Below are 22,490 nucleotides of genomic sequence, written 5' to 3'. Positions count from 1 at the left end.
CAAATTGAATATAAGAACCATTTTCTCCAAAATGTAATTAACAAATTGGATTGGCAATTACTTAAAGAAAAACTGCACATTTGGGGGAATTTTATCCATCACTCACAATCTTTATCTCAGACAAGAACAAAATAGTTCAAAAATATTAAACAACTGCTAGTGCGAGGAGGCCAACAAGGCAGGTAACTGGGAGTAATCTATTCTGTCTATAAAGTCCCCTAAAAAGCATCCAACATTTGATATACATGCTGTAAGTATGTATGTAATGTTGTAGCAGGCACTTAGTGTTTTGGTCATTTTAAGCATTACAGAAACTTCTTTCCCTTGGCACATTGATTTCAGCTACATCTGTCAACAGCATAGAGAGCACATTCTGTGTTTGCTACCACTAATCATGGTAGACTTTGCGAGAGCCTTGGAGCATTATAATGTAGCACTATTGCTTAACATTTGGAGGAAGAGAAATAGTAAAACAGTCACTGACAATGTCTGCTTTCACTGTAATGCTGACTGATGGGATGGTTGTTTCTTTCAGCACAAGAGCTTTCTTTGAGCTTGTAAATTCAACATAATCCTCACTTCTCAGATAGAAAATGCTGGGAGCAAATGTGCAGTTTTCCTAGCGAGGTTTCTGGTCTTATGCTGTTTTCCATTTGAGAGCAAGTATCCACTGCTTCAGTTGTTCCAATTTTTTACATATCTTGCCAAATTTCAAAGTTGGCCAACTTCTCTGCTCTACTACAGGTAAAAGCCAGTAAATTAGAATATTTTGAAAAACTTGATTTATTTCAATAATTGCATTCAAAAGGTGTAACTTGTAGATTATATTTATTCATTGCACACAGACTGGTGCATTCAAATGTTTATTTCATTTAATTTTGATGATTTGAAGTGGCAACAAATGAAAATCCAAAATTCCGTGTGTCACAAAATTAGAATATTACTTAAGGCTAATACAAAAAAGGGATTTTTAGAAATGTTGGCCAACTGAAAAGTATGACAATGAAAAATATGAGCATGTACAATACTCAATACTTGGTTGGAGCTCCTTTTGCCTCAATTACTGCGTTAATGCGGCGTGGCATGGAGTCGATGAGTTTCTGGCACTGCTCAGGTGTTATGAGAGCCCAGGTTGCTCTGATAGTGGCCTTCAACTCTTCGGCGTTTTTGGGTCTGGCATTCTGCATCTTCCTTTTCACAATACCCCACAGATTTTCTATGGGGCTAAGGTCAGGGGAGTTGGCGGGCCAATTTAGAACAGAAATACCATGGTCCGTAAACCAGGCACGGGTAGATTTTGCGCTGTGTGCAGGCGCCAAGTCCTGTTGGAACTTGAAATCTCCATCTCCATAGAGCAGGTCAGCAGCAGGAAGCATGAAGTGCTCTAAAACTTGCTGGTAGACGGCTGCGTTGACCCTGGATCTCAGGAAACAAGAGTGGACCGACACCAGCAGATGACATGGCACCCCAAACCATCACTGATGGTGGAAACTTTACACTAGACTTCAGGCAACGTGGATCCTGTGCCTCTCCTGTCTTCCTCCAGACTCTGGGACCTCGATTTCCAAAGGAAATGCAAAATTTGCATGGTTGGGTGATGGTTTGGGGTGCCATGTCATCTGCTGGTGTCGGTCCACTCTGTTTCCTGAGATCCAGGGTCAACGCAGCCGTCTACCAGCAAGTTTTAGAGCACTTCATGCTTCCTGCTGCTGACCTGCTCTATGGAGATGGAGATTTCAAGTTCCAACAGGACTTGGCGCCTGCACACAGCGCAAAATCTACCCGTGCCTGGTTTACGGACCATGGTATTTCTGTTCTAAATTGGCCCGCCAACTCCCCTGACCTTAGCCCCATAGAAAATCTGTGGGGTATTGTGAAAAGGAAGATGCAGAATGCCAGACCCAAAAACGCAGAAGAGTTGAAGGCCACTATCATAGCAACCTGGGCTCTCATAACACCTGAGCAGTGCCAGAAACTCATCGACTCCATGCCACGCCGCATTAACGCAGTAATTGAGGCAAAAGGAGCTCCAACCAAGTATTGAGTATTGTACATGCTCATATTTTTCATTTTCATACTTTTCAGTTGGCCAACATTTCTAAAAATCCCTTTTTTGTATTAGCCTTAAGTAATATTCTAATTTTGTGACACACGGAATTTTGCATTTTCATTTGTTGCCACTTCAAATCATCAAAATTAAATGAAATAAACATTTGAATGCATCAGTCTGTGTGCAATGAATAAATATAATGTACAAGTTACACCTTTTGAATGCAATTACTGAAATAAATCAAGTTTTTCAAAATATTCTAATTTACTGGCTTTTACCTGTATACAGGTGAAAGGCATCATTTGTAACCTAGCAATACTTTTTACAAACTCTTAAGTGTAATACAGCAGCAGCAGAAGAAGAAGCAAGTAGCTAACATTACCTCTTGCTAGTGGACCAAGGAGTTGTGGGAGTGAGAAGGTTTGAGCAAGATGCTGTCACTATGCCAGAAAAGTAGTTGCACAGGGATATCTTTTACAACAACAATGTTGTTATCGTTTGGTAAATGGCATGGCAGGTAAATTCAGCACTGTTGCCAGTTTTTGGATGTTTTTTTTTACATGGCCTTATAAATAAAATAGGTGAATCCCCATTACTTGCATTGTTAGCCACCTCATGGTAGCAATTTTGCACAGAAAAGGGGAAGACGTTTTCTTGTCTCACATAAGGGTTGTGGATGATGTACAAAAATTCAAGCTAACCTAACCTAACCAAACATATAACCTACCTGTCTTCCTAGTACGATCACACACACGCAACGTTTTTGTTTTTTTACACTACATGTTGGAAAAGCATATGATTTTACTGTTTGGTTGTACATGGTTATAGGAACCATCACATCCGTTTTTAAATATTTTTGTTTTGTGGCAGCCATGCACGTTATCAGGTTTAACTTTTATGTGAAAAATATAAACATTTATTTGTCAAATCACTTCTCTTAAACCGCTATTGATCAAATATGCTAGCAGTTAATGGTTATCTTAGATTTTGTAGGATTTTGGGATGCAGGCAAAACCAAAATTGGGGAAACTTAAGGCCGAAAACTGAAAAAACGAAGTCAATTTTATGGCCAATTCTTATTACCATTGTATTTATGACTATGACTATGTATATTTATTTACCGCTGGTACTCCAACACTATAAAATTCAAAATGATATTTTGTGATATATTTTATAATAATAAAATAGTAAGTAGGCACCAGTAATCGCATACGACAAAGAAGACGTCAACATGGAAGCATGGAGTTGGTTGTTCCACTGTAGTCAAACTACACAGTCATTGAAGAAATGCTCAGTTTTGTCCCACCCATCAGATGCTTGGCGTCTCTGAGAGTCTATGGACAGTCGGCTGGCCTGAGTGGTGGGCTTCCACATGATAGTTGGATATTAATAATGATAATAAGAAGAATGGATTCGATTTATATAGCGCTTTTCTAGACACTCAAAGCGTTTTACAGACAGAAATGAGAACCCATCATTCATGAACTCCACTTTCACAGATGGATGGTGGTAAGCTATATTTTTAGCCACGGCTGCCCTGGGGTAGACAATTTGTCCCACATGTATACAACAGTGAGGGTGGCACTAGGAGCAAGGTGGGTGAAGTGTCCCACCCAAAGACACAACGGCCGTGACTAGGATGGCGGAAGCTGGTTCCGAACCAGGAACCCTCAAGATGCTGGACAGCCGTTCTACCATCATAGCCACACCGCCCCATGATGATCTGTTTGAGGCTGAATCCCTTTTTGATTGCCAACAAAATTAGTCAATCAGAAATTTTGAGATATAAACATCACAGCCTGAGCATTTTTAAAGTTTAATTCAGTTTTTTCCAAGTTGATCTGGAGACTTTTACGATCCATTTAGTGACTTTTCTTCATTTGAAAACGACTAGCGACAAATCTAGCATCTTTTTCTGCTGCTATTGGAGACTGTACTCGTGTATGGAGACTCTTGACTTCTGTCGCTCTGCAATGTCCCTGAAAAACGGCGAGTGAGTGCTGCTGCGAGCCTCCACCGCATGCAATGCACTCACAGGTGAGCACACAAGCCTTTTGTTGCAGCTCCAACTGCGCTTTCCCTATTTAAAAAAACAGCAGCCACCACTGCATTTTTGATATTTCCACATTGCATGTTTTGCAGATCGCTGTCCGCGAGTCTTTCTCAGACATTGCAGACATATTGCCTCCACTCCCGACAAATTTGTCGAAATTTCAGTGAATCTCTAATTTCTTGGTTTAAAAAAAAAAAGTAATTTAAAGTCTTGACACGCAGCAGCCATACAGCATGTTTTCGACTTTATATATTTTCTACATTTCTACTTATTTCTATTTTTTAGAAAGTGGATTTACATTTTTTGCAGAATTGTGCAGCCCTAATTTTATTTACATGTAGCAAAATTAACTGGACTCTAAACTACTAAATACTTGTTCATAGGGTCTCACATACAATGCATCTGATTTAAGGCACAATGAATTGGAATAAAATAGACTTAACGTGAGTGAATGTCTATGTGTTTAGAGACTTTGAACAAAATAAGTTGCTGTAGTAGCTGATTGGATCAATTATTGAGGAATATTATAAGTGAAACAATATTTTGTCTTTCACTCCATGTTTTCATATATGTTGTTGTTCATCAGGTATGATATCTTCCCAGTGTTGAGTTTGGACTTGTTTGACCCAGTGGAGGGCCTTCAAACACCTTCCTCTCGCCTCAACGCCAGGCATAGCTGCCCTACCAGCCCCGCCCCAATGTTTAGGCGTAGCAAACAGGTGAACAGCACAGGAGCATGATGCTGTCTTCATTTTTGTTTTATCTCAAATAATCTTTAATAGAGCACAATAGTTAACTGCCCTTTTAACCTAATACAACAAACTTTAATTGTGTTCTTATAGTGGTCTAGTGAGTAAATAAAACACATTTTGAATTATATTCTGGTACTCTCACATGTGAAAATGATTGCCTTATTTCCAAATGAATGATACTCTCTTGTATAAGTGAAAAATCAGTCTCACCTTACTACCCATTGTTAAATGTCCAATATTCAGCTGCAACAGTATTTTATTCTAAATAACTTCTCCCCACCCTTCTTTATTTCCACAGGAGATTAAATCAGCCCAGAAAATAGCCAAAAAATACTCATCCATCCCCCAGCTTTGGTCCATGTGCTTGCTGCGCCATTGTTATGGCCTCTGGTTTATCTGTCTACCAGCATATGTGAAGGTTTGCCATTCTAAAGTGCGAGCACTTCGTACTGCCTATGATGTCCTTCGTAAGATGCAGGCCAAGAAGCTGCAACCACCTGATGAGGTTTTTTGCCCTGATTAATATATATATATATATATATATATATATATATATATATATATATATATATATATACACTACCGTTCAAAAGTTTGGGGTCACCCAAACAATTTTGTGTTTTCCATGAAAAGTCACACTTATTCACCACCATACGTTGTGAAATGAATAGAAAATAGAGTCAAGACATTGACAAGGTTAGAAATAATGATTTGTATTTGAAATAAGATTTCTTTTACTTTAAACTTTGCTTTCGTCAAAGAATCCTCCATTTGCAGCAATCACAGCATTGCAGACCTTTGGCATTCTAGCTGTTAATTTGTTGAGGTAATCTGGAGAAATTGAACCCCCCGCTTCTAGAAGCAGCTCCCACAAGTTGGATTGGTTGGATGGGCACTTCTTGCGTACCATACGGTCAAGCTGCTCCCACAACAGCTCAATGGGGTTCAGATCTGGTGACTGCGCTGGCCACTCCATTACCGATAGAATACTAGCTGCCTGCTTCTTCTCGAAATAGTTCTTGCACAATTTGGAGGTGTGTTTTGGGTCATTGTCCTGTTGTAGGATGAAATTGGCTCCAATCAAGCGCTGTCCACTGGGTATGGCATGGCGTTGCAAAATGGAGTGATAGCCTTCCTTATTCAGAATCCCTTTTACCCTGTACAAATCTCCCACCTTACCAGCACCAAAGCAACCCCAGACCATCACATGACCTCCACCATGCTTAACAGATGGCGTCAGGCATTCTTCCAGCATCTTTTCAGTTGTTCTGCGTCTCACAAACCTCCTTCTTTGTGATCCAAACACCTCAAACTTGGATTCATCCGTCCACAACACTTTTTTCCAGTCTTCCGCTGTCCAATGTCTGTGTTCTTTTGCCCATCTTAATCTTTTTCTTTCATTGGCCAGTCTCAGATATGGCTTTTTCTTTGCCACTCTGCCACGAAGCCCAGAATCCCGCAGCCGCCTCTTCACTGTAGATGTTGACACTGGTGTTTTGCGGGTACTATTTAATGAAGATGCCAGTTGGGGACCTGTGAGGCGTCTGTTTCTCAAACTAGAGACTATAATGTACTTATCTTCTTGCTCAGTTGTGCAACGCGGCCTCCCACTTCTTTTTCTACTCTGGTTAGAGCCTGTTTGTGCTGTCCTCTGAAGGGAGTAGTACACACCGTTGTAGGAAATCTTCAATTTCTTAGCAATTTCTCGCATGGAATAGCCTTCATTTCTAAGAACAAGAATAGACTGTCGAGTTTCAGATGAAAGTTCTCTTTTTCTGGCCATTTTGAGCGTTTAATTGACCCCACAAATGTGATGCTCCAGAAACTCAATCTGCTCAAAGGAAGGTCAGTTTTGTAGCTTCTGTCCCGAGCTAAACTGTTTTCAGATGTGTGATCATGATTGCACAAGGGTTTTCTAATCATCAATTAGCCTTCTGAGCCAATGAGCAAACACATTGTACCATTAGAACACTGGAGTGATAGTTGCTGGAAATGGGCCTCTATACACCTATGTAGATATTGCACCAAAAACCAGACATTTGCAGCTAGAATAGTCATTTACCACATTAGCAATGTATAGAGTGTATTTCTTTAAAGTTAAGACTAGTTTAAAGTTATCTTCATTGAAAAGTACAGTGCTTTTCCTTCAAAAATAAGGACATTTCCATGTGACCCCAAACTTTTGAACGGTAGTGTATATATATATATATATATATATATATATATATATATATAAGCTTTTTAGCTTTTTTAATACTGTTTAAGTAGCCCCATTATTTTTTTTCAAACTTTGCCATCATAGTTTAACTTTCTTCTCATAGGTGTGTTACAGAGTGCTGATGCAGCTTTGTGGACAATATGGTCAGCCAGTCCTTGCAGTCAGGGTCCTCTTTGAAATGAAGAAAGCTGGAGTCCACCCAAATGCAATTACATATGGCTACTACAATAAGGTACACAATTATGAATGAAACCAAATGTGCATTGATGGTTAATGCACATTTGGGTTAACATTATTGTAAATATTTCGATATTTCAGTTTTAAAATCTTAACAATAATGCTGTGTTATGTGACAGGATCAAATGAGAACTTTGTTATCGTTTTTTATGGTGCTATTGCTATCTAATCGAATAGTCTGAGAAGTAAATTACACCTCCCATGATCCCTTGTGGTAGCTTTTTTTCGACGGGGCAGCTCATTTGGACACAACAGAACAGAGTGGGAAACCTCCTGCAAAGTTTTAATCAGAAGTATGGACACATTTTGACAAGCAGATATTTCCTTTTGGAATAAATCCTCATGTGGTAGCGCGGATTTGCACAAGAAACACTGCACGCATCGACGTCTATGACAAGGAATACGAGTATTAGGCAATTTGATGAACCATCACCTGGAAAATATCCTTGATGTGAAACAAAGAAGCCAGTGAGGCCAAAAATCAATTTGTGAGGTACTTACATTATTAAAAGATAAATTGTCAGTTAACCTCATGAGAATGAACACTATCCTAACTGCAGTAATACAAAAATGTCCATTGCAGAGGACAATGCTTCTCAGGAAGTAGAAAGACAGTTTTACACTTGTCAGTTTAGACATTCAGCTAAAGTTACTTGAAACACTATGTTCCTGTATTATACTTTGCACTTAAAAAGACTTGTTTGTGGTGATAAATATGATTAGAACATTTGAACAATATGCTTGTGTTCAATTACAGCAGTCCTTCTCAAATAGCGGGGCGGGCCACCATGTGGGGGCACGTGTGACCTCGGGGAACATGCTTTTTTTTGCCGTACCAGAATATGATGAAGCGTATGTAGCACTTTGCTTCACTGTAACCATGGTGGGAGACGTGGAAACACCGATGCGTTGTTTCCTTTATTGTTAATAAGCTTACAATATTATGCCGAGGTATAGTTTTAACAATTTTATAGACAAATTATACTTGGTTGACAAGACTCTGCAGCATCGCGTGGACATCGGGGGCAGTACCTCTGGATTGGCAGACCGGGATGGTGGTTCCTCTCTTTAAAAAGGGGAACCGGAGGGTGTGTTCTAACTATCGTGGGATCACACTCCTCAGCCTTCCCGGTAAGGTCTATTCAGGTGTACTGGAGAGGAGGCTACGCCGGATAGTCGAACCTCGGATTCAGGAGGAACAGTGTGGTTTTCGTCCTGGTCGTGGAACTGTGGACCAGCTCTATACTCTCGGCAGGGTCCTTGAGGGTGCATGGGAGTTTGCCCAACCAGTCTACATGTGTTTTGTGGACTTGGAGAAGGCATTCGACCGTGTCCCTCGGGAAGTCCTGTGGGGAGTGCTCAGAGAGTATGGGGTTTCGGACTGTCTGATTGTGGCGGTCCGCTCCCTGTATGATCAGTGTCAGAGCTTGGTTCGCATTGCCGGCTGTAAGTCGGACACGTTTCCGGTGAGGGTTGGACTCCGCCAAGGCTGCCCTTTGTCACCGATTCTGTTCATAACTTTTATGGACAGAATTTCTAGGCGCAGTCAAGGCGTTGAGGGGATCTGGTTTGGTGGCTGCAGGATTAGGTCTCTGCTTTTTGCAGATGATTTGGTCCTGATGGCTTCATCTGGCCAGGATCTTCAGCTCTCACTGGATCGGTTCGCAGCTGAGTGTGAAGCGACTGGGATGAGAATCAGCACCTCCAAGTCCGAGTCCATGGTTCTCGCCCGGAAAAGGGTGGAGTGCCATCTCCGGGTTGGGGAGGAGATCTTGCCCCAAGTGGAGGAGTTCAAGTACCTCGGAGTCTTGTTCACGAGTGAGGGAAGAGTGGATCGTGAGATCGACAGGCGGATCGGTGCGGCGTCTTCAGTAATGCGGACGCTGTATCGATCCGTTGTGGTGAAGAAGGAGCTGAGCCGGAAGGCAAAGCTCTCAATTTACCGGTCGATCTACGTTCCCATCCTCACCTATGGTCATGAGCTTTGGGTTATGACCGAAAGGACAAGATCACGGGTACAAGCGGCCGAAATGAGTTTCCTCCGCCGGGTGGCGGGGCTCTCCCTTAGAGATAGGGTGAGAAGCTCTGTCATTCGGGGGGAGCTCAAAGTAAAGCCGCTGCTCCTCCACATCGAGAGGAGCCAGATGAGGTGGTTCGGGCATCTGGTCAGGATGCCACCCGAGCGCCTCCCTAAGGAGGTGTTTAGGGCATGTCCGACCGGTAGGAGGCCACGAGGAAGACCCAGGACACGTTGGGAAGACTATGTCTCCCGGCTGGCCTGGGAACGCCTCGGGATCCCCCGGGAGGAGCTGGACGAAGTGGCTGGGGAGAGGGAAGTCTGGGCTTCCCTGCTTAGGCTGCTGCCCCCGCGACCCGACCTCGGATAAGCGGAAGAAGATGGATGGATGGATGGATACTAGAGGGGTGAAAGCGGTGAACAAAAAGTATGGTGCTGATTTTAAAGATACAGATAGGTGGTCATGTGCCACAGTGTGGAGGAAATGTGCTTTTTTTTTTAAATATCTGCATTCATGTTTGTTCCTGCTTGAATATTTCTGTTTTCCGACAGTCTGACGTTCGTAAATGCATCGTGACTGGTGAGCAGACTGAGGGCAGGGAAAGTAGACGGGGAGATGCTATGAGAGAGTGCCGCTTTGTGTGCACGCTGAGACGGCTGTGGTCGCTCAATTTAAATCAAGTAATTGTTGATCAACCATCAAAAGCTACAGTATTTTTATACGCACAGTAAGACCCGGGAGGTTTGTAACCTCAGTCAGTATGTCTGTAGACAAGGGCAATTTCCGGGAATCTTCAGCAGAATCCACGAGACTTGTCAAAGTTGCGTTTCGCAGCAGGCTTTGTTGTTTACAATGATTATTTCTGACCGTGTTATAAGGCAACATCTTTAATGTTTTATTTTGTACGGACAGGGTACAATAGTTAAAGTGGTGTTGTTTTAGTTTAGTTTTTTAGTTGGGATTAAATATTGCTACAGTACCTATGGCGGTAATGTGACACCCTTTGTAAGAATGGTTAGTGCACTGCATGCTAATAATACCACTGTGGCCTCAAACTTTGGTAGTATTCTATAACCCTGGATTTCTACTGGATGCAAAACAACATCCGCAAGGCGGTGGACTCTTTCCGTTTTTACTCAAGTCATTGTGTCTGTTTCCACCGCCTGGAATAAGGAACGTCACCAACATGCCGATGACGTTCCGCATTCCAGTGCTAAATATACGCAGAGTTTCTAATTTGCCGAAAGCCGCAACAAATCAGTTTAATCTAGCTAAAATCTGCTTGTGTTGGACACAAATACAAACAATTCTCCGGTTTACTTTTAAAATAAAATACTCTGTTTTTATGGATTGTATTTAACACTTTGAAACATCCTAATGGGTGTCGACGGACATGAAGTCAACTTGTCAAAGTTTTCAAGCGGAATTTCACCTCGTTGACACAACTGGATGAGGACATGCTGATTCTGGAGGTCCAAAATTAAAGACTACTATATAGTTATACAGAGCCGGCCCAAGGCATAAGCGTACTAAGCGCTTGCTTAGGGCCCCGCGGTCACCAGGGGGCCCCCAAAAGCAATTAACAAAAAATTCTTATTTTTTATTTTGTGCATGTACGAGTCTGACTGATGATTTCTAAATGATCAAAGATATATTATTGTACAAAAACACAATTTTAGGTCAACAGAGTGCTGCTGCTGATCTAGGCTTAGTGATTCTTCCTGCCTCTCTTTAAATATAAAGCTGCCTCTGCTGCACCTGTGACGTTTGCCGCCTGCTATGGCGTCACATTAGTGCCAAAAATCCGAGCGCATAAAAACTGTTATCGCGCGCTGATTCTCCACTTCGTGCGCGCGCGACACCCTTTTGCGCGCGCGACACCCTTTTGCGCGCGCGTGGTGCCTTTTTGCGCGCGTGCCGTCTCGGTCTGTGCGCTGGCATGTTTCGTTTTGGCACTTTGGGGGCGGGTATGCTTAGCCGGCCCCTTCTTTCTGATTGGCCAGGCGAAAAATGCTCAGAGCCAATCAGAAGTATAGCAGGGCGGGTCATCGTCAATATGTATCAAGCTTGTTATAGGCGCAAAGTTTTCACTTCTTCTTGAACATTTGTTTTCTAATTTATGGAATTTCTTTTGATTCAGCCATACAATTAATGAAATAATCTTTGATGTTTGTTTTTAAAATGTTAAAAATAGCCTTTTAATAATGTATTCTGAAACAGTTTAAAATAATCAGAGAACTGACTAACACTGACCCTACACAACTATGTTGCACAATTAAGTCTTTTTTTTTTATAGCGAAAGAGGTGATTTCAACAGGTGCAGCATCCTATGTCATATCTACATGTAATAAGATTTGTAACAAGGCAAACCGTTTGTAAATTGGTCGAAAATCGAGCAAGTTATGGTAATTTAATTGGTACATGTACTAATTAAATTACCATAACTTGCTTTGACATCAATGTAATGATTGAGGCCGGATGTCCGAGGTAAGATGGCTACAACGTTGCTACGCTGGAGAATGATTGGTCTTATGAAAAATGCTAAGAGCCAATCAGAAAGGACGGGCCGTCTAAGCATACCTGCCCCCAAAGTGCCAAAAAAAAACATGACAGCGCGAGGAGAGATGCCAGGAGTACACAGAGAGCGCACAGTCCGAGACGGCGCGCGCGCAGAAAGGCACCGCGCGCGCGCAAAAAGACACCGCGCGTGCGCAAAAGGGTGTCGCGCGCGCACGAAGTGGAGAATCAGCGCGCGATAACAGTTTTTATGCGCTCGGATTTTTGGCACTAATGTGACGCCATATCTTTCCTCTCAGATTCAGACAGGACTGAGCAGGTGATCAGAGGACCACTGTCTATTAAGGAGAACTTTTCATTCCCCAAACGGCATGATGGCCAAAGTTTTCATTATCATTATACCTACAGACAGCTAGTCAATGGGGAAAAAGTCAAGCGTAGCTGGCTGACTTATTCAAGAAGTAAAGATGCAGTCTATTGCTTTTGCTGCAAATTATTTTCCAAAAAGTCCTTAAAACTGGCAGCCGAGGGACAGCGGGATTGGGTCAACATAGGTGCACTGCTGAAACAGCATGAAAACAGTGAAGATCATTGTAGCAACATGGTGAAATGGAAGGAATTTGCCTTGCGTCTTTCAAAGGGGAAAACTATTGATGAATTTAACTTCAGTAGACTGCGCTCTCTTTGTACAAAGTAAACATTAAATATGAACAATTAACTAAAAATGTAAACTAGTAATTAAAGACTAATATGTACAAGACTGATGAGACAAGATGACACTTTTACTGTAAATACAAAGCGTTATCACTTGGACTGTTCAACCCCAGGCCACTCTTGTAGCTGAATGTTTTCTACATTTTAAGATTAGGAACCATATGTGGCACTCTGGACATCATTCGTTCATTCATTGGTATTATTTATGTTCTTAACTGGGCCACCCCCATATCTTTATAAATGACATGTCATTTGTAAAGACATGCCAGGCTGACAATAGGATCATGTAAACAACACTGCCAGAGCCGCAATGAGTTTATAGTAGGTGTGTGAATGATCAATCAATATTATTGGCAGAAATAGAGGGCCCCAAAATCTAATTTTGCTTAGGGCCCCATGGAGGCTTGGGCCGGCACTGTAGGTATATCCCGAGCAGCTATATGGAGATATGGGGGCCTGTGTCGAATACCAGCTGATGCTGGGACAGGGAATGCAGGGGAGTTTTTTTTCCCCAAAAAACTTTATTTCAATAAGAGTATAAAAAAAATACTTACAATGAAAATGATATTGGAAAGCAGGGGACTGATTGTTGTGACACGCTCACAAGGTATGATGTTACTGTTGTATTGTTGCTGCACGATGGTGCCGCAACAGAACGGCGGTAGGGATGCCGCACTGTAGATGGCGATGCTGTTCTGTGGTGGTTTCATTCAGCAGCTATTTTGCATCCAGTGGAAATCCGGGGTAAGATGTCCATTATGTTGGATGTTACTGCTGGAGTAAGCTGGAGTTCTTAGTTGCTAAAATTCACGTTGATTTTCAAATAGTGCGGCGTGCTGGGAGATTGACTTCTGTGATCTACACCAACTTTTATTACTTTGTTTTAAGTAAAGTGTTTTGTGAATTTTCATGTAGTTGTCCGCCATCACTGTGTGAATGTTTGTGTGAATGTGATGTATAATGTAAAGCGCTCTAGGTATCATTCCAGGTATAGTAAAGCATTTCATAAATACAGACCATTTACCATTTAGGTACCAACAAAGCAATACAGTTACTGTTGGTACCATTTACAGAAACATTAGTTTTGTGTCGTTTCCTTAAAAGTTCTGTTGGAATTTCAAGTTGAACAATTCCAGATCTGACTGTCAACTGCTTATTGATTTGTCAATGTTTGGGACTCTACAAATAAACGCAAGCTCTTTAAATTGTTTTGCTGAAACCATTTTTTTTCTCTTGTCTGTCTCTTCCTCTTAATTTTAAAGGCAGTGCTGGAAAGCACTTGGCCGACCAGCACCAGAGGAGGATACTTTCTGTGGATGAAGCTGAGAAATGTGGTTTTGGGTGTGGCTCAGTTTAAACAGTCACTGCGAAAACATGCCCCTCTCACTCAGAGCCTGCTGTCAGGTAATCAACATGAGGAAATTCTTTTTAATGATTCGGCTTCCTCCCACCTCCAAAGACATGCACCTGGGGATAGGTTGATTGGCAACACTAGTGTGTGAATGTGAGTGTGAATGTTGTCTGTCTATCTGTGTTGGCCCTGCGATGAGGTGGCAACTTGTCCAGGGTGTACCCCGCCTTCCGCCCGATTGTAGCTGAGATAGGCTCCAGCGCCCCCCGCGACCCCAAAGGGAATAAGCGGTAGAAAATGGATGGATGGATTTTAAAATCTGTGGTTTCCTCATCATTTTTGCGACTACACAATCTCTATGCGAGTCACTTTACCGTCAAATTCTGCTAATGGTATAATAAATTAAACTGAAAGCAAATATTCTCTTTTTACAGAAGAACTGTTGTCTTCGATAATGATTTGTTTTTTTGGGGGGTAGACTGCAACGACCTGGACGTTGATAGTCATGGCAGCCTGGACAGCACAGCTGACGTCACCCTAACAGGGCAGGGTAGAGCAGCAGATATCACTGATGATGGATCTAGCACAGGTAGATCTACATTGCAAACACTTTTTTACAATTATATCCTGTTTGGTTTGTCACCATGAGCACAATTAGAATCAGAATCAGAATCAGAATCAGCTTTATTGTCATTACGCAAGGTAACGAGATTGAGGCCATTCCATACAGTGCGATGTGTGCATGCTAGAAAAACAATGTGCAAATATATAAAAATTTAAAAAATGTAGAAGTGCAATGAATATGGTGTGAAATGAATATATACATGAAAAAACAAAACAAAAATAGGGTGGTTGGTGGAATGGGTTATTGCACCGAAGAGAAGGCAGTTATGAGGGACAATGGGGCAGTCCGTTCAGGATGGTTATGGCCCTGGGGAAGAAGCTGTTCTTTAGCCTGTTTGTTTTGGTTTTAATGCACCTGTAGCGCTTCCCAGAGGGCAGCAGGTGGAACAGGTCAGAGCCAGGGTGGGTGCTGTCCTTGATGATGGCACTGGCTCTGTTGAGGCAGCGGGAGGTGTAGATGTCCGTCAGAGAGGGGAGAGGGCGGCCAATGATCTTCTGAGCCGTCTTGACCACTCTTTGCAGCCTCTCCCTGTCTGCTGCAGTGCAGCTGCCGTACCATACCGTAATACAGTAGGTCAGCAGGCTCTCGATGGACGAGCGGTAGAAGTTCAGCAGCAGGTCAGGCTTCAGGTTGTACTTCCCGAGGACTCTAAGGAAGTGTATCCGCTGCTGAGCCTTCTTGATGATTGATGTGGTGTTGACTGTCCAGGAGAAGTCATTAGAGATGTGGACTCTAAGGTACCTGAAGGTGTGGACCCTCTCTACACGCTCGCCGTTGATGTAGAGGGGGGCAGGGTCGGTGCTGCTCCTCCTGAAGTCGACGATGATCTCTCTGGTCTTGCTGGTGTTGAGAGCGAGTTTGTTCTCCGAAGACCAGGCCGTCAGCTTCAGGACCTCCTCTCTGTAGGCAGCCTCGTCACCCCTGGAGATGAGCCCGACCGCTGTGGTATCGTCGGCAAACTTGACGGTAAGGTTGTCACTGTGGGCCGGACTGCAGTCATGGGTGTAAAGGCAGTAGAGGAGGGGGCTCAGCACACAGCCCTGTGGGGAGCCGATGCTCAGCGTGCGGGAGGATGAGAGGTGCGGGCCAAGTCTCACATTCTGGGGTCGGTCCGTTAGGAAGTCCCTTATCCAGGCGTTTGTGAGAGGGGGGAGGCCAAGAGTGTCCAGTTTATTGCAGAGTCTGTCCGGGATTATTGTATTGAAGGCAGAGCTATAGTCCACAGAGAGCATCCAGACGTAGCTCTGCTGCTGCTCCAGGTGGTTCAGAGCAGAGTGGAGAGCAACAGCGATGGCGTCCTCTGTGGACCTGTTCGCCCGGTATGCGAACTGGTGGGGGTCGAAGTCTGGAGGGATATGGTCCTTGATGTGCTGGAGAACAAGTCGCTCGAAGCACTTCATGATTACCGGAGTGAGGGCCACTGGTCGGTAATCATTCAGGCTGGTGATGGGAGACTTCTTCGGCACCGGGATTATTGTAGATGACTTCAGGCAGGATGGGATGACTGCCTGAGCCAGGGAGAGGTTGAAGATCCTGGTGAGGGGGGGAGCGAGCTGGTGGGCGCACGTCCTGAGCACATTTCCAGGTACTCCGTCTGGTCCGGTAGCCTTCCTGGGGTTCACAGCCAGGAGCACTCGTCTGACACTGTGCTCCTGTACAGTGAGTGGAGTGGTGCCGGAGCCCGGTGGGGGCGGGGGCAGGGCTGGAGCAGATGAGTGTCGCTGGGGGGTTTCGAAACGGGCAAAGAAACAGTTAAGCTCCTCTGCCAGTGTCGCACTCTGATCCGCAGTTGTCATATTGCAGCCTCTGAAGTTTGTGATGTCATGAATGCCCCGCCACACCTCCCGTGAGTTTTTGCTGGACAGATGGGACTCTATGCACCTCCTGTGGTCCGCCTTTGCTTTTTTAATCCCTCTCTTCAGGTCGGCTCTAGCAACACTGTACAGTGCCCTGTCCCCTGACCTGAAGGCTGCGTCGCGGGCCCTGAGGAGTGTGCGGACCTGGCTGGTCATCCAGGGTTTCTTGTTGGGGTAAACCCGGATGGTTTTTTCCACAGTCACATTCCCGATGCAGAACTTTATGTAGTCCAGCACCGTTCCTGTGGCTGTCTCCAGCTCCTGTTGTTGGAAGAGGTCCCAGTCTGTGTGTTGGAAGCAGTCCTGAAGTTTGGGGAGTGCATCGTCAGGCCAGGTCATAACAGTCTTTGTGATAGGCCTGGCCTGGCGTCTGATGGGGGTGTAGGTAGGAGAGAGCAGGAGGGAAAGATGGTCTGACTGTCCAAGCTGGGGGAGGGGTGTAGCTCTCTATGTTGGTATACACGTGGTCCAGGGTGTTCTTTCCCCTTGTAGAACACTTCACGTGCTGGTAGAACTTAGGGAGTACAGTCTTCAGATTGGCCTTATTAAAATCCCCTGCTATGATATGAACACCGTCGGGGTGGGCCCGCTGCTGTTCGTTGACGGTGTTCAGCAGAAGAGAGAGCGCTGTGTTTACTTTGGCATCCGGTGGAATATACACAGCCGTGATGATAACAACAGACAGCTCTCTAGGGAGAAAAAACAGACAGACATGTACTCCACGTCCGGGCAACAGTGCTGTTCAGTGATTGTCCCGTTGTTGCACCAGTTCTCATGCACGTAGATACAGAGCCCCCCTCCTCTGCTCTTACCGGAGTCCTTAGTTCTGTCCCGGCGGAGCAGAGTGCGTCCGGCTAGCTGCATGCTAGCATCGGGTATTTCCGGGTGAAGCCAGGTTTCGGTGATAATCATAGCACAACAGTCCCGAACATAGCGGTTTCCAGCAAGTTGTAACTCCAGGTCGTCCATCTTCTGTACAAGGGATCTGGCATTAGAGAGGAACAGGCTCGGTAGAGGTGGCTTGTGGGGTTGTTTCCTAAGCCTGAGCAAGACGCCGGACCTGCGGCCACGCTTCTGCTTCCTCTCCCTCCTCCGTCTGCGCCGTCTCCCAGACCCGACAACAAACCACGGAGAGCCCTGTGCTCTCGCTATGTCATCTGGGATGTTGTGCTCGTGGTGAAAGTCGCTCGAAACAGATATCTGGTGCGAGTTACCGATATCCAAGAGTGACTGGCGGGTGTACCGGGTGTTTGCAGTACAGGTGGTGCACAAAAGGAAAAAAAACATGAAGAAAAGAAGGAAGAAAGAGCACTGAAATGGAGAGCCGTAAGCCGCTGCGTCTGTGCGCGCCGCCATCTTGGGGAAAAAAAAAAAAAACAGTAGCAACTCAGCTTACAAGTTTAATGGATTATGTGACAGGGGCAAAATACTTGTATTTCAAATCAATCTTACCCATTAAAATTAATTGAAAGTTTATTGTTTAGTTCTGAGCCACATAAATACACCACCATTCCAACAGTTAACATCAATCACAATTTATCTATGTAACCTTTAAACACAAGGGCATTAAAGGGCTTCACAAACCACGACATCCCCTGATCTGAACCCACATTCAGACAAGGAAATACTTCAAAAGCCCGGCTGCAATTGATGCAGAGTGGGCACATGTATCGAATTGTTACATTAATAAGTATTGTGAGAGTTCAGTCCATCTGAAAGCCAGCAGAGGGTCATTGGGAGATTTTCCTGCATGTAGACAAGTCGACAATGCAGAGACATCCCCAAATGATGCATAGAAGAGTGGTCTACCTTGGTTCACGACTTGGAACAGCTAGTGCCTCTTCCAGACTGGTACCTCTCCAGTGATTATTTGTGACCACCTGGTATCTTCTCCATGCAGGAGAGGGGGGACAGAGCAGAAAAGAATAGCGGCAACTTGTGTAAACAGGATATTGTAACTCGAAGTCCGCCTGTACAGAGCTTTTGTTTCTCCACCAAGTAGTTGTGGTTTTTCCACTGAAGCCCAAACATTTTTTATAACCTTTTATTTCATGTTTTTTTCTGTATATCTTTGTCTGTTACATATTTGATAACAGTGCTTATTGTGTCCCTCGCTAATATTTTTGTACATTTTATCAGATATCTTTTGCTATTTGTGTCTGTTCTTCAGGACATCAGTCAGATTTGGGTTATAATTCACTGTCCAAAGAGGAGGTTCGCAGGGGAGACGTCTGTGCACAGAACTCTATCCGGGACAAGATTGATAAGGAAGAGAGTGACTGCAGCTCCTGTCAGTTTACATTGTATTCATTTAAATTGATCAGTTTATCTTTTTGTATTGTTAATATGGACAATTTTTTATGTTTTGTGGTATTATTTTAAATTGTGTTTTCTATCTTTTTTGTAGTATCAGAAACGGAGAGCATCAAGGGAAGTAAAGACTTTCTCCCTCAGTTGGACATGGAGGTCAATTCTTCCTTCCATCCTCATGGCATTGTGTGCAGCAGCTCCCGCTACGACAATTCAAAATGCCGAGCTAAGACGTCTGCAAGTGCAGGTAAAACGAAACTTGATGAAATAGGATTTTCAAGTGTTCTTAATAGGCGCATAAGTGAGTGTGAATGTTTGTTTGTCTATATGTTCTCTCTGATCCATTGCTGATCTGTCCAGGGTGTATCCTATCTAAGCTGGGATAGGCTCTAGCGAACTTCTGTGCCTAAACAGAATAAGCGGTAGAAAATGGATAAAGTAAAACTACAAAACTTCAAAAGAGTCCACTCCATCAGAGTGATGGAGTGGAAATTAGTCATGGCAATTTTGACTCTTTTACGGGAGCAGGTGTTCTGACGAGATGTGCATCCTCTTGCTACTGTACATGCGTATAACATGGAAAGCTGTTTAAATAGTGTACATTGTAACTGTTTTTGAAGCTATCTACGTAATCTGTAATGCTATGTAAGTTGATTTTTGATAGTTTCACTTTTAAAATGAATATGCAAATACGCAGGGCTTTTATTTTTACCGGATGTCACAACAAAGCCATAGCAATTTCTCACAGATGGGGTAAAGCGAGACATGAAATACGACACATAAAAACAATTATTATGGTTGATTTTCTAAATAAGAAGCTCTGTGTTGAACTGCACAGATGATAAACGCTTGAAAGACTAAAGGGAGTCACTGGTGTAGCCTTCAAAGCACTCTAAAACAACCTCATAACCCTCCACAATGTTTTGTATATACACACTACAAGTCTATATATAATGTAGTAACAGACATGTTCATAACAATATGTAATATGTTGTCTATTTACCGTATTTTGATCATTTTAATAATTTACGTGACTGATTTCTTCCGCGCATTGATTTCTGTTTCCAAAGCAAGGCCCGTCCGAATTCTGGCAAAAATGTGTGTTCCTTCTTCCGGAATCAAACACAAGTGTATTTTCTAATCATGGCAGACTTGGTAACAGACAACAAAGACGACTATTTTTGGACAAATGAGGATTCACAACCTTATACTTGTGAAGCTAAATATACCGCTGCTTATAGAAGTCAGCATGAAGGAAGAGTGAGACGTTGGAGCAAACGTAAGCCAGGAGAGTGAGATGAAAGTGATTTTGATGCTATAAATATGGAACTTGGAGCAAAGCTATTTCGACATTAATGGATTGCATACCCAAAATCAACAGGAAACGTCCCCGGCCAGCTGGACCAAATGAACAACTGTCCCATTGAGTGAGTCACTTTAATATCGATCATGATACACGCAGCACGCCATGCGTGTTAGTACAACGACAGTACATGCGCTGTATGGCTAGCTGTGTACAAACAAAACATGAAATGTAGGCTATTACTCTAATATGATTGTTCATGTTTTTAAGTCAGTACAAATTGGTGTCGTATCGCAGTGTTGTGCAGTACATACTCAAACGTGTTTCTTGCTGATGTAGAAGCTATCTTATTTCTTGCCGTAGCTAGCTTTTACGGCTAATACCGTAGCATGGCGATGTGTTTAACTACGCTAGAAAAAGAGTTCCTTAGTGTTCGCTCTTACAATAACAATGTTGCTACAGCTAGGTTATTATACAGTTTACGTAATGTAAATGAAGTATTGTTGACGGATTTCGAATGCATTTTTAAAGTGATTTAGATGTAGAATTAATTGCTCTGTTTTCATGTCTCTCATAATGATTGTAAACGATGGGCAAAATTCAAAAAAAAAAGTGCAGTTCCCCTTTAAAGGGATTGTTTGCTACATTTACACAAATGTCTAGAGGGCGCCAACTTTCCAATATACAGGTAAAAGCCAGTAAATTAGAATATTTTGAAAAACTTGATTTATTTCAGTAATTGCATTCAAAAGGTGTAACTTGTACATTATATTTATTCATTGCACACAGACTGATGCATTCAAATGTTTATTTCATTTAATTTTGATGATTTGAAGTGGCAACAAATGAAAATCTAAAATTCCGTGTGTCACAAAATTAGAATATTACTTAAGGCTAATACAAAAAAGGGATTTTTAGAAATGTTGGCCAACTGAAAAGTATAAAATGAAAAATATGAGCATGTACAATACTCAATACTTGGTTGGAGCTCCTTTTGCCTCAATTACTGCGTTAATGCGGCGTGGCATGGAGTCGATGAGTTTCTGGCACTGCTCAGGTGTTATGAGAGCCCAGGTTGCTCTGATAGTGGCCTTCAACTCTTCTGCGTTTTTGGGTCTGGCATTCTGCATCTTCCTTTTCACAATACCCCACAGATTTTCTGTGGGGCTAAGGTCAGGGGAGTTGGCGGGCCAATTTAGAACAGAAATACCATGGTCCGTAAACCAGGCACGGGTAGATTTTGCGCTGTGTGCAGGCGCCAAGTCCTGTTGGAACTTGAAATCTCCATCTCCATAGAGCAGGTCAGCAGCAGGAAGCATGAAGTGCTCTAAAACTTGCTGGTAGACGGCTGCGTTGACCCTGGATCTCAGGAAACAGAGTGGACCGACACCAGCAGATGACATGGCACCCCAAACCATCACTGATGGTGGAAACTTTACACTAGACTTCAGGCAACGTGGATCCTGTGCCTCTCCTGTCTTCCTCCAGACTCTGGGACCTCGATTTCCAAAGGAAATGCAAACCAAACCAACCCAAACCATCAGTGATGGTTTGGGGTGCCATGTCATCTGCTGGTGTCGGTCCACTCTGTTTCCTGAGATCCAGGGTCAACGCAGCCGTCTACCAGCAAGTTTTAGAGCACTTCATGCTTCCTGCTGCTGACCTGCTCTATGGAGATGGAGATTTCAAGTTCCAACAGGACTTGGTGCCTGCACACAGCGCAAAATCTACCCGTGCCTGGTTTACGGACCATGGTATTTCTGTTCTAAATTGGCCCGCCAACTCCCCTGACCTTAGCCCCATAGAAAATCTGTGGGGTATTGTGAAAAGGAAGATGCAGAATGCCAGACCCAAAAACGCAGAAGAGTTGAAGGCCACTATCAGAGCAACCTGGGCTCTCATAACACCTGAGCAGTGCCAGAAACTCATCGACTCCATGCCACGCCGCATTAACGCAGTAATTGAGGCAAAAGGAGCTCCAACCAAGTATTGAGTATTGTACATGCTCATATTTTTCATTTTCATACTTTTCAGTTGGCCAACATTTCTAAAAATCCCTTTTTTGTATTAGCCTTAAGTAATATTCTAATTTTGTGACACACGGAATTTTGGATTTTCATTTGTTGCCACTTCAAATCATCAAAATTAAATGAAATAAACATTTGAATGCATCAGTCTGTGTGCAATGAATAAATATAATCTACAAGTTACACCTTTTGAATGCAATTACTGAAATAAATCAAGTTTTTCAAAATATTCTAATTTACTGGCTTTTACCTGTATATTATACAGTATCCCGCCCTACTGCCCTCTTACCGCTTTTCATACGTTAGGAACACATGCGCATGCATTAGTTTAAAGGTGCCATATGTAGTAATGTGGCCAGAAATGCAATCACGGGTCAAAATTCTGTAGTCCCCTCCCACTCTCCATGACTGAGGTTGCCAGATACGCAGCCGAATCCGAATCCTACTCCAAGGAACTTC

The 22,490-nt window shown here is 43.2% G+C and overlaps 1 protein-coding gene across 5 annotated transcripts in view; it reads left to right on the top strand.

Annotated features, from left to right (window-relative positions):
* The window catches only part of LOC133616043 (C-myc promoter-binding protein-like), a 112,377-nt gene that overhangs the window by 65,054 nt on the left and 24,833 nt on the right, over positions 1 to 22,490 (top strand). For 4 of the 5 annotated variants that reach the window (XM_061975047.1, XM_061975048.1, XM_061975046.1 and 1 more), the window contains 7 exons: positions 4,690 to 4,822; positions 5,154 to 5,360; positions 7,177 to 7,305; positions 13,822 to 13,963; positions 14,389 to 14,499; positions 18,562 to 18,681; positions 18,799 to 18,948. In XM_061975047.1, coding sequence (XP_061831031.1) covers positions 4,690 to 4,822; positions 5,154 to 5,360; positions 7,177 to 7,305; positions 13,822 to 13,963; positions 14,389 to 14,499; positions 18,562 to 18,681; positions 18,799 to 18,948 — 992 coding nt within the window. The remainder of the gene's footprint in view (positions 1 to 4,689; positions 4,823 to 5,153; positions 5,361 to 7,176; positions 7,306 to 13,821; positions 13,964 to 14,388; positions 14,500 to 18,561; positions 18,682 to 18,798; positions 18,949 to 22,490) is intronic. The other variant, XM_061975050.1, reaches the window with a different exon arrangement.

This window comes from Nerophis lumbriciformis, linkage group LG15 (assembly GCF_033978685.3).
Source record: "Nerophis lumbriciformis linkage group LG15, RoL_Nlum_v2.1, whole genome shotgun sequence".
Classification (NCBI taxonomy): domain Eukaryota; kingdom Metazoa; phylum Chordata; class Actinopteri; order Syngnathiformes; family Syngnathidae; genus Nerophis; species Nerophis lumbriciformis.
Note: the sequence above shows the minus strand (reverse complement) of the source record. Positions and strands in the feature narration are given on the sequence as shown.